The sequence below is a fragment of the Leopardus geoffroyi genome, chromosome D4, assembly GCF_018350155.1.
Source record: "Leopardus geoffroyi isolate Oge1 chromosome D4, O.geoffroyi_Oge1_pat1.0, whole genome shotgun sequence".
In the NCBI taxonomy this organism is placed as follows: Eukaryota; Metazoa; Chordata; class Mammalia; order Carnivora; family Felidae; genus Leopardus; species Leopardus geoffroyi.
The window spans coordinates 50,549,627-50,563,892 of NC_059342.1; the positions used below are offsets into that span (position 1 = coordinate 50,549,627).

The 14,266-nt window shown below is 42.2% G+C and overlaps 1 protein-coding gene across 3 annotated transcripts in view; it reads left to right on the plus strand.

Moving 5' to 3' along the window:
• The window catches only part of TEK (TEK receptor tyrosine kinase), a 106,262-nt gene that overhangs the window by 50,608 nt on the left and 41,388 nt on the right, over positions 1–14,266 (plus strand). For all 3 annotated transcript variants that reach the window (XM_045470148.1, XM_045470145.1, XM_045470146.1), the window contains exons 3-7: positions 4,902–5,012; positions 5,886–6,038; positions 9,622–9,753; positions 10,065–10,205; positions 11,188–11,316. In XM_045470148.1, the coding sequence (XP_045326104.1) occupies positions 4,902–5,012; positions 5,886–6,038; positions 9,622–9,753; positions 10,065–10,205; positions 11,188–11,316 (666 nt within the window). The remainder of the gene's footprint in view (positions 1–4,901; positions 5,013–5,885; positions 6,039–9,621; positions 9,754–10,064; positions 10,206–11,187; positions 11,317–14,266) is intronic.

Consider the following 14,266-nt stretch of genomic DNA (forward strand, 5'->3'; position numbering starts at 1 on the left):
TGCGGACTGAACATAGTTCACAATGGCTGCAGTTAAGAGCTAAGGCTGTGGGACTGGAATAAGAGGAGTGTGGAGAGCGGGTGTGGTTCAACAAGTGGGGGCGTCTTGAGATTGTGTCTCAACTTTAACTCTTACTGTCAGGAGGCCTGGAGTAAGGGACTAAGTCACCCTTAACGCCATCTCCCACATGGGTAGACACCGGATACAACATCTTCACAGCACTGTCGCAAAATTGCACAAAATAATAATGGACATGAAACTACCCTTAGTCTAACATGAACGGAGGTACCCAAAATTGAACTCAATTATTTTACATCCCTGAGAAGCCTCTTTGTTTATAACTGTTACTATCATCGATTCTCTTCTCCACCCCTTAAGGAAAAAGTGGATCATGTTCTTAGTTAAGTTCTGTCAGTTAATTAGCCCATCTAAATCGTGTTACTCAAGTCATTTTTGAACCCAGGCCCTAGCAATCTCATTTTTAAATGAGGTAATAGGACTTCACAGCCTTTTGAGTGCTAACGTTATATAACCTAGGAGAGGCTTCCAGAGCTGAGTTACCTAGTTCAAACCCTGACTCTCCCATGAAATTGCTGTGTGATTTTAGACAAGTTACTTAGCCTCTCTGTACTTTAATTTCCTCATTTGTAAAATTAGGATAATTGTAGTAACTATCTGATAGAGGTATTATGAAAATTAACTATGTGTGAAGTCCTTAGAAAAAGTAGTGCCTGATAGTAGGCACTATTATTTATTTATTTTAAATCCAAGTTAGTTAACATATAGTGTAATAATGGTTTCAGGAGTAGAATTTAGTGATTCATCTCTTACATATAATACCCGGTGCTCATGCCAACAAGTGCCCTCCTTAATGCCCATCACCCATTTAGCCCATCCCCCTACCCACCTCCCCTCCAGCAACCCTCGGTTTGTTCTTTTTAGTTAAGAGTCCCTTACGGTTTGCTTCCCTTTCTCTTTTTATCTTGTTTTTCCTCCCTTTCCCCTATGTTCATCTATTTTGTCTCTTAAGTTCCACGTATGAGTGAAATCATATATTTATCTTTCTCTGACTGACTTATTTCCCTTAGCATAATACATTGTAGTTTCATCCACACTGTTGCAAATGGCAAGATTTCATTCTTTTTCATTGCCAAGTAGTATTCCAGTGTGTGTATATAAGGAAATGTAGTGCCTGGTAGTAGGCACTGTTGAAAGGTGTTTACGGTTTTCACGGTACAGTCAAGTCACATGACATTAGTCTGTGTGTACTGTGTGCAAGCTGGGCTCCTCCATCATCAAAGTACAGCATGGAAGGTTGTAGACCCCTTTATTAGTACCCGGCAGAGAACAATCGACCTCGAGCCAGGAATGCAGGACGTGGCAGGTTGGACAGCAGTGGAACTCTGCTATGATTGTTTCTACCTAAGGAAACAGGAACTTAAAAGGCACAAGGTCTGTAATAATAAAAATCCACAGAGTGGGGATGGGGTGGGGAAGAAAAGCGCCATTGGAGTGGAGCCTCGGGGAATCTCTATTCCTTTTCAGAATACAATGCTGAGTGAGAAGTCTGGGGTTAGCTAAACAGTCTTCACACAAAGGGGCGGAAAATATAAACAAACCACTTAGAAAGGAACAACAGCATGAAATGGTCAGAAAAGATTCTCACAGGCGCCCAGGGTCATGTCTCAGAGAGCAGGAGCTGCTCCTGTTAGGATTGCTCATGGACGCATCTTGTCAGAGTGAGAGGGCGCCCCGTCAGGTCCCCCTGCCAGTCCCTGCATGGTTGATCCACGTCAGTACTAGTGAGCAAGCTGCCACTTGTGTCCATCCTGCACAGCTCAGCACGGCAGTGTTGCTGTTGGTTTATATTTGGGCAGGATACTGGCCTCTTCTAAGTACCCACGGGTTTGGCATCCATTATTTAATATTCCTAACAACCTTTCAAAGTAAATACTTTTGGGGCTCCTGGGTGGGTGGCTTAGTCGGTTAAGTGTCCAACTTCGGCTCAGGTCATGATCTCGTGGTTCACAAGTTCGAGCCACGTGTGGGGCTCTGTGCTGACAGCTCCGAGCCTGGAGCCTGCTTCGGATTCTCCATCTCTCCATCTTTCTCTGCCCTTCCCCTGCTTGCACCCTGTCTCTGTCTCTCTCAAAAGTGGATAAACATTAAAAAATAAACAAAGTAAATACTTCTACTTCCAAATTACAGACAAGTAAGCAGAGATGTTCACAGGTTAAGTAACTCATTCAAAGAGGTCTAGTAATTGGCAGAGGGTGGCTTCAAGCCCAGGACTGTCCTCTTCCAGAGCTCATGGTGCCCTTTGATCTATACCATTCTCCCTCTAAGGTTGCCCCATGTCACCGTGTCATTGCCTGCACCAAAGGCATTTACGTGGGTGTCCTGGAAGGGCATCAGGCCTGGGTCAGCAGGCACAGAGGAGAATGGGCAGCTGAAACAAAAGCTGAGACCTTCTGAGTAGAGTTCAAGGCATCTTCTGCCCTCACAGGGTAGCTCTCCAAGCCCATGGTGTGCATAGTACTGAATCAGCCTCTCTCAAGCCACCTGTCTGAAAGCCACAGAAGCGGCAGGAAGGAAGGCTGATTCACCCGGTGGTCCTCAGCAGGCTTGGTCCTCGGCTGAAACTCCATAGCTCTCCAAACCTTAGGGTACAGGGTGTTTTGCTATTGATTTCTAATTTAGGTGCCTCCTGGTCAGAGAATTTGTTCTATAGGATATTGTGTCTTTTTATTTATAGAGATGTGCTTTGTGGCTTAATAAGGGAGGCAATATGCCTGAACGTACGCTCACATAGCTGGGTATGGGGATCCATGAATAGCCAACAGATCTTTAATTGTGTTATTCAGATTTTCTTTTCTTTTTTCTTTTTCTTTTGTCCTTAGTAATTTTTGGTCTGTTTGTTGAATCGGCTTCTGAAGGTTTCTACTATGCTTGTGGATTTGTCAGTTTCTTTCATTCTGTCAGTTTCTGTTTCATGGATTTTGAAGCACTGTTGTTATAGATGCTTATACAAGTTCAGGATTGCTCTTTCATTGTTTTAGAAGTTTATTTATTTATTTTGAGAGAGAGAGGGAGAGAGAGCATCCCAAGCAGTCTCTGTGCTGTCAGCGTGGAGCCTGACTTGGGGCTCGATCCCACAAACCATGAGATCATGACCTGAGCTGAAATAAGAGTAAGACATTGAACTGACTGAGCTACCAGGGTGCCTCCCATTTCTCAGTCATTATGTAAACATCATATTTATCCCTAAGATTTTGTTTTGCCTTGAAAGTAGATGATGTTTTTCTGATATAAATATTGCAATACCAGCTTCTTTCAAATAGTGTAAGTCTGGTGTCTATTTTTCTCACCCTTATTCTCAATTTTATGTGTCATTACGTTTAATGTGTAGCCCATGAAAAAAATAGATATTTTAATTCATTCTGAGATTCTCTGGCTTTTGACGTATATTTGGCATAATCTATATTTTCTTTATGCTGTGATTTTTATTTGGACTTATTCCTCTCCTTTTAGGTCTTTTTATTTCCATTCTCTCCTGCCTTCCATGTTTAGGAAAGTTATAGATTCTTTTTATTTATTTACTTTTTATTTTAAAGTGAGAGAGAGAGAGATTGTACAAGCCGGGGAGAGGGGCAGAGGGAGAAAGAGAATCTTAAGCAGGTTCCACACTCAGTGTGGAGCCCTACATAGGGCTCAATCCCACGACCCTGGAATCGTGACCTGAGCCAAAATCAAGAGTCAGACACTCAACCAACTGAGCCAGGCAAGTGCCCCAGAAAGTTATATATTCTGATTATCTTCTCCTAGTGGTGATCCTTAAATTTTAAAAATTGGCTTAACTTGTATGTCAGTTATAGCTCAATAAAGCTGAAAATTTTAAAAATTGGCTTACCTTAATAGAGACTAAAATTAATCACACCTCCATTCTTGTAATTGTGGCTCTCTGTAGATTATGGTGTAAATTAAGGAGATTCAGAAACTGTTGTGGCTGGAAGAATGTTAGAACGTGTTATTCACACATCTTGTCCAACAAACCAAGAGACTCGGGCACTGTTATGTTCTAAGGCTGACACAAAGACAGATGTTTCCAAAATGGTTTTATAAGCCAAATATGCAGTAGCTTCCCCAGTGTCCTTCCAGTACTGCCCAGTCCCATAACTGTGTCAGTATGTGTGTGTGTGTGTGTATTATATATACACTATATATATATATATAGTAATGTATATCTAATTATATATTTATAATTATGTAACAAACATATAATTATATATATATGTATGTGTATGTGTGTGTATACTGGGTCCCATCATTGCCTTAGTGTTCAATATTCTATTATTTACACCATTAGTAATAAGTCCAGCATGATGCTAATTCCATTTGAGAAATACATAGGGCATTCTAAAGCAATTAGAATTATCTGGATCCCCACAATGGAAAAGGACCACCACCAAGAAGGGACAAGTCATTTGGCAAATGTTTAACCATTTCTATTCTTCTCCACTCTGAGAAAACTTGGTAGGGATTGGAGAAGGATGGCTGATTCATCGTTTTAGTTTACGGTTAATCTCAGGTCTTAGTTTGATAACACATATTAATCAGCATAAAGTCCTTTTCTCCCCCAATAGTTGTATGGGAAAAAAATGTGTATATGTAGGTGGTGTGTACATTCTTACAGTTTTACAGAGAAAATGACTGTTCCTTTCATCATATTCTTCAAAACCTTAGTGAAGTTTGAAACCCATTAGTTGTCATTGTCTTTTAGATCCTACACTTGAGCTGACTCCTGGCAAACGCTCACCCTCATCTTCTGAATTCGTAGTTCAGTTGCTCCTGGAGAAAGTGTGTCCCCTCATCTCACTTGTTTGTTTTCTCTCTTTTAAAAGCTTCCTTCCTACCAGCTACTTTAACCATGACTGTGGACAGGGGAGATAACGTGAACATATCTTTCAAAAAGGTGTTGATTAGAGAAGAAGATGCAGTGATTTACAAAAATGGTGAGTATGTGTTTTGTTTCCTTCCAGCACCATGATGTGAGACATCAGATAACGCAAAACATGTTGTTGGATCATTACCCTGGTGCAGTCTGGTGGGCAGATGTTTGAAGTAAAGCACTATGATGCAAGCCCATTGAATTTTATTAAAGAAGCTCTAATAGGCAGTGTGGTTGGTTGCTTCATCAAGCAAAGTACAGATTCATATACATATATGAATGTACATACATTTTGTATTTATGAATGTGTAATATGGAATTGTGAATGTACAATAAAACCCCATCATGATGTGATAAGTGAGGTCCCAAATCCAGCCATGTAAAATGTGAAGTTGTTTGATTGAGAGGTTAAGGAGATGACCAGGCTGAGACTGGGAAGCCGACTGGCAGTGGTTCTGGGAGTCCAACTGTGCTGTACAAATCTGTCCAGGTCCAACTATGGGTTTGGCACCACCTGGTGGCAGTTGCCGGACCCAGGTGAAATATTGATGGGGACTATTCTGAGTCCTATGGATGGATGGGACTTCCAGATTGGTGTAGTGATTCTAGGTATTTATCCCCTGGTTACTTGGTTAGTTGGCACGGGTACCTTTGCCCGTTCATCTCTCCCTGCAGAAGATAAGCACTTTAGCTTTACCTCTGTCTTCGTATGTTTGGTGGTAGATTGCGTAGACTAAACTGTCTGCTCTCTCACCATACCTTTCTCACTTTTTGGGAGAGCATTGAATAGCTCAGCCTTTTCATTCTTCTACATCCACTATGCTAGAGCACATTTTCTGTATCCAGTCAGGGAGAGCTGATGAAGTGGAGAGGCCAGATGGGGAGACAGGAGTGTCAGCGTGTGACCCACTGTTCTTCACCTTTCTCCCTTCACCAGGTTCCTTCATCCACTCAGTGCCCCGGCACGAAGTACCTGATATTTTAGAAGTGCATCTGCCTCATGCTCAGCCCCAGGATGCTGGAGTGTACTCAGCCAGGTACATAGGAGGAAACCTCTTCACCTCGGCCTTCACCAGGCTGATAGTCCGGAGTAAGTGATTGAGAGGCCACAGTCTGTGATGATTTGGTTTTTAGGATTTTTAGTTACAAGTAACAGAAGCTGACTCTGGCTACTTAAGCAAAAACCAGGGATTGTTTGAAAGTATATTAAGGACTCTTAGAAATTGGTGGAACAGCTGACAAGCAAGTTTCCAGAAAAGATAGGCCCCAGGGAGGATCTGGGGCCCAGCATTGGTGGGGGCAGATGGACTTTCTCTCTAGGATGCTACTCTTAGCCTAACTGTGCTTCAGCAATGTTTCTTTTACTTCCAAAGTTTGAATTCCCAGGGTAAAGAATCAGACTGGCCTAACATATGCTAGATGTCTACTGGCCTAGACCAAAGAGCTATAGTCAAGTGCGGAACCCCTTACCACAGTGCGGGCCCCAGGACCTCCCACTTGAATAGCAGCATCATTCCATAGGAAGGGGGAATCACAGTGAGTTGGGCAGTCTCCCTGAAAGGTATCTGCTACGTGGGGAGGAATTGGGTCTTCTAGGTAGGTCTAATATGTAAACATTAAGTCTCCTATAAATCCCACACTTTCCAGATCATGTAACACTCAAATGGGATTTCTGTTTTCATGTTTGAAAAATGTGCATGAAGTAAAACTAGTAAAAGCTCCCCCACCCTCTTACGACTACCAAAGTGGGGAGTAACCATCCACCATTAGTTTTTATAAGAGATTGATTTATAGAGAGAAAAACTTGCCTTGAATTTTCCCGGCTCTGCCAAGCCTTCATGCTCTTAAATACCCAGGCCTAAGTATTTGGGCCACTCTGTCATTCTAATGATCGGAATCTCTAACTCATCAACAGTTTTGCTTTTGCTTTGCATTATATTCATTTATTCATTCGTTTGTTCAACAAATGTGTATTGATCATCACTCTGTGTCCAGCATTGTGTTGGTATGAAAATACAAGGATAATAAGATGAATCCTTGTCCCCTCGGAATGGTAGTAGAAGTATGAAAAGTGTGGTTCATCTGGTTTGGTCAAGTGAAACCTGCTTTTATCCCACTGCTCTCAGGGAGAGTCCAAATGGCAAAAGCACAGTTTATCTTCATTTCATTTAGATGTAGCAGCAGTACTCAGAGACTGAGGTATGTAGGCACATTTTCTAGCAATATCAGAAACATCAGATGTTGACATATGGTAAAAGACTTAACTTTCTTTTTCTTATGTTTTTAAAATGTATTTATTCTGAGAGAGAGAGTGAACGTGCAAGTGGGGGAGGGGCAGAGAAAGAGAGAGAGAAAGGGGGGGGGGGTGGCGGGCAGAATGCCAAGTAGGCTCCGTGGTTGTCAGTGCAGAGCCCAACCTGAGACTTGATCACAAACCTCAAAATCATGACCTGAGCCGAAAACCAGGAGTCGGACGCTTAATCGACTGAGTCACCAGGTGCCCCTAACATTTTTTCTTAATGTGAAAACAAACACAACTTAATGTAGACTAGAATTTGAAACTCACCTGATTTTTAAAGATAAAGTGAAAGATTTCAAACACATTTTGATCTCTAGCTTATACCTTGAGATTGCTAGGAACACATGTTCATTCCTTTGCTGTTTTTAGGAGTATTTTGGTGGAAGTATTTGAGAAGCATGGCTAATATCTAAAATCGTTCTAAGAAAGTTTGAATTAGGCTACAACCCATCCCATTTAAGAGTATTTTTCCCCAGTATGATTTATTTGATATTTTAAGAAATGATGTACAGGGGCGCCTCAGTTAGTTGAGCGTCCAACCTCAGCTCAGGTCACGATCTCATACTCCTTGAGTTTGAGTCCTGTGTTGGGCTCTGTGCTCACAGCTCGGAGCCTGGAGCCTGCTTTGGATTCTGTGTCTTCCTCTCTCTCTGCCCCTCCCCTGCTCATGCTCTGTCTCTCTCTGTCTCAAAAATAAATAAAGACATGAAAAAAAATTAAAAAAAAAAAAAAAAAGAAAAGAAATGAGGTATAGCCGAAGGCATTTGTCCATTTCTCATAACTGTAGGGTGTCTCTCTAGGACAAATTGAAACCTAGGAATAATCGGTGCCTAAAGACTTTGTGTTAAAAATCACACTGGTTATATCTATAGGATTTCTCTCCAATATAAATTCTCTCTCTGATAAAAGATCTCTCACAACCTTTGAGTTTATAGGATTTCTCTCTGTATGCGTGAGTATTTGGTTTCCTGAAATATAAAACCTCAGGGTGTTTGAAGAAAATCATAGAAGCCTGATTGCATACTTGTTGCTCATCAACAAACTCTTTACCTGGCTTCTTCATCCCCAAGAGGTCACCCCAAGTCTTTCCCCAATCTGTATTCTTTCACCCTTGCCAGGATTAGGGGAGAAGCTGGGACAGGTCTATAGAGAAGTATATAGTTAGAGACATAGTTTAATATAAGAGGAAGCCCACTATCATCTCCATAGGCTGCCATCATTAGTTTTCAACATGTGCAGATAATGTGTGGTCTGGCTCTCAAGAAATCACTAATCGTGCAGAAGTATTTTTCCCTTTATATATTAAGGCATGTAAATATTAGCTTTTAGACATTTTGTAGCTTTATCTATTAAGTGGAAGTCTGTAAGAAAGGGTCTGGGTAGACAGTCTTCCTGCTTATTTCAGAGAAAATACTGATAACCAGGAGTTCTTGCCAAAGCAGTTATAAAGTTACATCAGCTGTAGGCACAGGTCCAAGCTTACCACTGGGAGACTAATATTCAGGGACAAAGACACTAGTTGCTTTCAGATGAGAAATTAAATTCCTGACCACAAAGGGTCATCCAAATCCCCCTGAGTTTTTCCCCTTTTACATCAGAAGGTGTCCTTGGATGTAATTAACCATCGAAAATCACCTGGTGCGATTTTCCATGAAAAAGAATCTAGAAGCATTTTACCATTCTTGTATTTTAGGTTCTGCGTGTCTTGCTTCACTTCTTGTATGTTCTTGAAAAACTAGGTGAATGCTACTAGCTTCTGCTTGCTTTTTTAGCAGACTCTTTGCTCTACATACTTTAGACTGGAGGTTTTCACACTCTGGCATGCATTATTTCACACTCTGGCATGGACTTGGTAAACATGGTTGCTAGACCACCTCCAGGGTTCTCATTCATTAGGTCATGGATGGGGAGTACGTTTGAGGTTGGCATCTCCAGCAGATTTCCAGGTACTGGAGAAGCTGTTGATCAGGGATCACACTTTGAAAACCATTGCTCTATCTCTAACCATTCCCACAGCTCTTGTACATGCCAGGCTTTCCACCCCTATCTCGCTTTTGCTCGGAACACACTCTGCAGCCTATCTTCTTGGCTAATTACATGGTCCTGCAGATTCAACTCACACACACCTCCTCTGGGAAGCCTTCCTGTGTATCCTCTTCCATCCCCAAGACAGGATTAGATACTCCTTGTCTTTATTTTGATCCTTATTTCCTGTTTCCATGTCTGTTTTTCATATAAGACCATTAACTTTTAGAGAACAAAGATTATCTTCATTTACCAGTGTCCACTAAAATGACTGACAGGTCGTGGGTGCCCAGTAAATGTTGGCTGAGTTAATGTGCTCTACTCACCAGAGCCTTGTTTTCCTTGAAAGGATGTGAAGCTCAGAAGTGGGGACCTGAATGCAACCGCGTCTGCACTGTTTGTATGAACAACGGTATCTGCCATGAGGATACAGGAGAATGCATTTGCCCACCTGGGTTTATGGGGAGGACATGTGAGAAGGGTAAGTCAAGAGTACTTGCTGAGTAAGTTGTAGATTTCAAAAACCGTCATTGCTGGATTTAGAATTCGAACCCTGGACACAATTGGGAACAGAAACTAAATGGCTTGTGTTAGGCCATATGGTAACTTGGTGTGAATTGGAAAAAGGTATCCTTTCCTTGATCGCCGGCCACTGAAAAGCTGTCCATGCCACAGCTGAGATTGGCTTATTTTCCATATTCACAAGTCTAGGAGAGACCCTTTAAAAGAAGACTCCTACATTCCAAGGGGTTGACTGTTTGACTGTGAGTCCTCTTTTCCTTCCCCTCCAAGCTTGCGAACTGCACACATTCGGCAGAACTTGTAAAGAGAGGTGTAGTGGACCGGAGGGATGCAAGTCGTATGTGTTCTGTCTCCCAGACCCCTACGGGTGTTCCTGTGCCACAGGGTGGCAGGGTCTGCAGTGCAACGAAGGTGCGTACCAGTCAAACCCCTGAACAGAGAAAGTTCTAGCAGGTATAACAAGGAGGTCCAGCTTGCTGGAAATAATAGTGTGGGATATACCCGGGCTGTCCAGTCAGCGGCCCAATGCTGGGCTACAGGGTTCTGAATCACGGATGTTTTCATCCTAAGTTAATTATGTTTTCATAATTAAGACTCTGGACTTTATAGAATATACTTCTCATGCATATCACCTGGGGTTCTTATTGAAACACAGGTGCTGATTCCATAGGTCTGGACTGGCACCTGGGCATCTTTGTTTCTAACAAGCTCCCAGATGGTGCTCATGCTGTTGGTTTTCAGACCACACTTGGAGTTGGAAGGCCATAGAGGATTTGTTTTTTCAGTGGGATATAAATATCAGGACTCTTAGGCCCGATCCAGACAGGATTTGGGATATGAAAATAGAGGAAGGTCTTTTCTTCTGTGGACCTTACTTAGGCAGTACTAACTTCACCTACTCAAAGAGTCCCTCTGCCCTTTCTAAAATATACCTTCCTGTTCAGTGAGATTGAGTGGTATGTGTTTCACATCTTTCAAGTATGGTTTCACACGTCCTGTGATACAGTAGCTTGCCACGAACATGCAGTCAAGGTTGCCAGACCCTCTCTCATAAATGCTAATGTGGTGAATTCACCATAGCTCCAAGGGTTGTCAGTATTTACCTCACAAAATCAGCTGCTTCCACATCTGCCATATTGAGAACTATGATGGAGTCCTGGCAATTTGGTAACAATGTTCTGGGGCAGAGCAGTTCAGTAGAAATAGAACCAAGCCGCATATGTAACTGATAACTTTCTAGTAGTCCTCTTTAAAAAAAGTTAAAAGTAACAGTGGATATAATTTTTAGGATTTTATCTCACCCGATAAATAGCTTAGACAAAACTAGCCACCCACAGCCTTAGTTTTCTCCCTAACCCCGTGGTAACGGTGGTTCTGGTGTCTTTGTCTGCAGCGTGCCAGCCTGGTTATTATGGGCCAGACTGTAAGCTTACATGCAGGTGCAGCCACGGGGAGACGTGTGATCGGTTCCAAGGATGTCTCTGCTCTCCAGAACGCCAAGGGCTCCAGTGTGAGAAAGAAGGTAAAGCAAGGTAACACTGTAGTTCGGGCCATGTTCAGCATGTCTGAGCTGAGCTTTGCTGGTTATAATTCTTGCCCCAGCAGCCCACATTCCTCAAGCCACTTCTATTTCCATCCAGAAGGTGGGAAGAATATATCCTGAGTCCTAAAGGACACCATTCTAGTTCTCTTATGCAGGCCCTCATAGTGGCCTTCGTTTCTCCTTCCACTAGGAGTAAACCATAGGCACTTTGTGGCACATTCAATGATGACTGGCTAGCTGAGGGCTCTGCCTACCTCTTGTCCCTTCTCTGGGACCAGTCTTTTCCCTGGATATGCACAACAGGGAAGAACTGCTTTGGAGGGATTTGGACGCAGGCTATTTTTGAAAAGCAAGATATAAAAAAGAAGGAAAAACAAAAAGATTACCCTCAAGATGAAATTTTAATAATTCTAGTTCAGAAATTACCCTAGAGCAAAACCTGACCCACAGACCAACTCCAGCCCGCTCTTTTTTTTTTTTTTTTAATGTTTATTTATTTATTTTGAGATATATAGAGAGAGAACCAACGGGGAAAGGGCAGAGAGAGAGGGGGGGAGGTCAGAGGATCCGAAGCAGGTTCTGTGCTGACAGCAGAGAGCTCGATGTGGGGCTTGAACTCATGAATTGTGTGATCATGACCTGAGCCAAAGTCAGCTGCTTAACCAACTGAACCACCCAGGTGCCCCCCAATCCACAATTTTTACAGCTTTATTGAAGCAGAATTTTTACACCATGAAGTTCATCCCTTTTAAATGTACAGTTCAATAATTTTTTTGGTATATTTAGGGTTGTGCAACCATCACCATAATCTAATTTTAGAATGTTTCTGCCATACCAAAAGAAACCTTGTACCTACTGGCCGTAACTCCCATTTTCTGCTCCTCCCAGCCCCTGGCAACCATTAATTTACTTTGTTTCTGTAGATGTACTTATTCTTGACATTTCATAAACTGTAAGTGGAATTATACATTATGTGGTCTTTTGTGGCTGGCTTTGTTCATTGACTATACTATTTTGAGGTTTAATTGTATTGTAGCATATATCAGTGCTTCATTCCTTTTTATTTCCCTACCATCTGTTGTTATAAAGAAAATTTTACTGGAACACAGCCACACTGGTTCCTTTAGAACATATAATGTATGGCTGCTTTCACACCACAGCAGAGTTGAGTAGTTAGTTACTAGAGAACTTTCAGCTTGCAAAGCCGAAAATATGTACTGTCTAGTCCTGTACGGAAAATGTTTGCCAACTCCTGCCCTAGAATATACTTTTTAAAATTAAAAGAAGCATATTTTTGCATATTTTCAAAATATTAATATTAATAGTATTAATACTAAATAATATTATTATTTACAAATAATAAACACATAGCACCTTTTCAATCCTATAAATGTCACTGTTACAGAAAGAAATCTACACTCAGAGCAGCAAAACTGAGAGCTTCACAGCTTTTTCTCTGTTCGTTTTTGGAATCAGAACAGATATGGGAGGAAAATACCAACGACTGTTTTCCCAAAGGCTTTGGCTGAGCTTTCCATGTTCACTTCTTTCCGCCATGTTCGGACTCTACTGCAGAGTAGGAACCTGGGAGAGTCTAGGAAGGGAGGGAAAGGTCTTGGGGCTGCCGGAGGATCGTGTTGAAAATAGGCAACTGAGAAGCTGAAGGATCTGGATTTTCAATTTTATGCCTGCTTTTCTGTTCTAAGTCTGATGTTGCAAAAGGCGTGAGAACCTCAGGCCCAGACGCTGCCCCCCTGGCTTTCAGAGAGCAGTCCCCTTCCCCCCAGTTCTGCTCTCCCTCCCCCTGCACCTCTGACAGCAGGAAACACAAGGCAGCGATGAAGGAAAGACTTCACTGGATTAAAAGTATGGAACCACTTTTGGGACACCTGGGTGGCTCAGTTGGTTAAGCATCTGACTCTTGGTTTCGGCTCAGGTCATGATCTCACGGTTCTCAAGGTTGAGCCCTGTATTGGGCTCCAGTCTGACAGTGTGGAGCTTGCTTGGGATTCTCTTTCCTTCTCTGTCAGCCCCTCCCCAACTCGCTCTCTCTGTCTCTCTCTCAAAAATAAATACACTTTATAAAAAATTAAAATTAAAAAAATATCAAAGCACTTTTTAAAATTCCTACTCGAGTACCTTCTGATGCTGAAAAATCTGGTAGATTCTTTCTTTTTAAATTTTTTTTTAATATTTATTTTTTGAGAGAGAGAGAGACAAAGACAGAGAGAGCGCGTGAGTGTGGGGGAGGGGCAGAGAGAGAGGGAGACACAGAATCTGAAACAGGCTCCACGCTCTGAGCTGTCAGCACAGAGCCCGATGCAGGGCTCGAACCCACACACCGTGAGATCATGACCTGAGCCGAAGTCAGCCATTTAACTGACTGAGCCACACAGGTCCCCCAAAATCTGGTAGATTCTAATCACAATCCCTTCAAGTCTACAGATATATCAAGGAATTACCTCTGCCGTTATTAGGCTTCTTTCCCTCCTGCTCCATACCCTTTCCTCATCATAATCTGGGCCCGAGAAACAAGATATCAATATAAAATATCAATATTGTGTTTACTGTGGCCTCCCCCTGCCCTTCCATAAAACAGCATATAAGTCACTGCCGCTCTGGGGGCACTTACATCATCCACATTCCTCACTAAGTGATGGACTGCTTTCTGCTTCATTTCACGTTTACTTACGAAGGGTCTGAGGTTCTCAAATACCTTACGATTGAGAATAAAATTGTTCTATTTCAGGATTATCCATTCTACTACATAGGTATTCGGCAAGGAGTCACGATACCCTTGTTGCTACCAGAGACCTTTTCTTTCAGTATTGGCAGCAACACTTTTGATTGGCTGTTGCCTAGAAACCAATCTGGGGCAGTTATAGTCTACTTCGGGCATGTAAATGTGAATGTTTTTAATCGCCTGCTA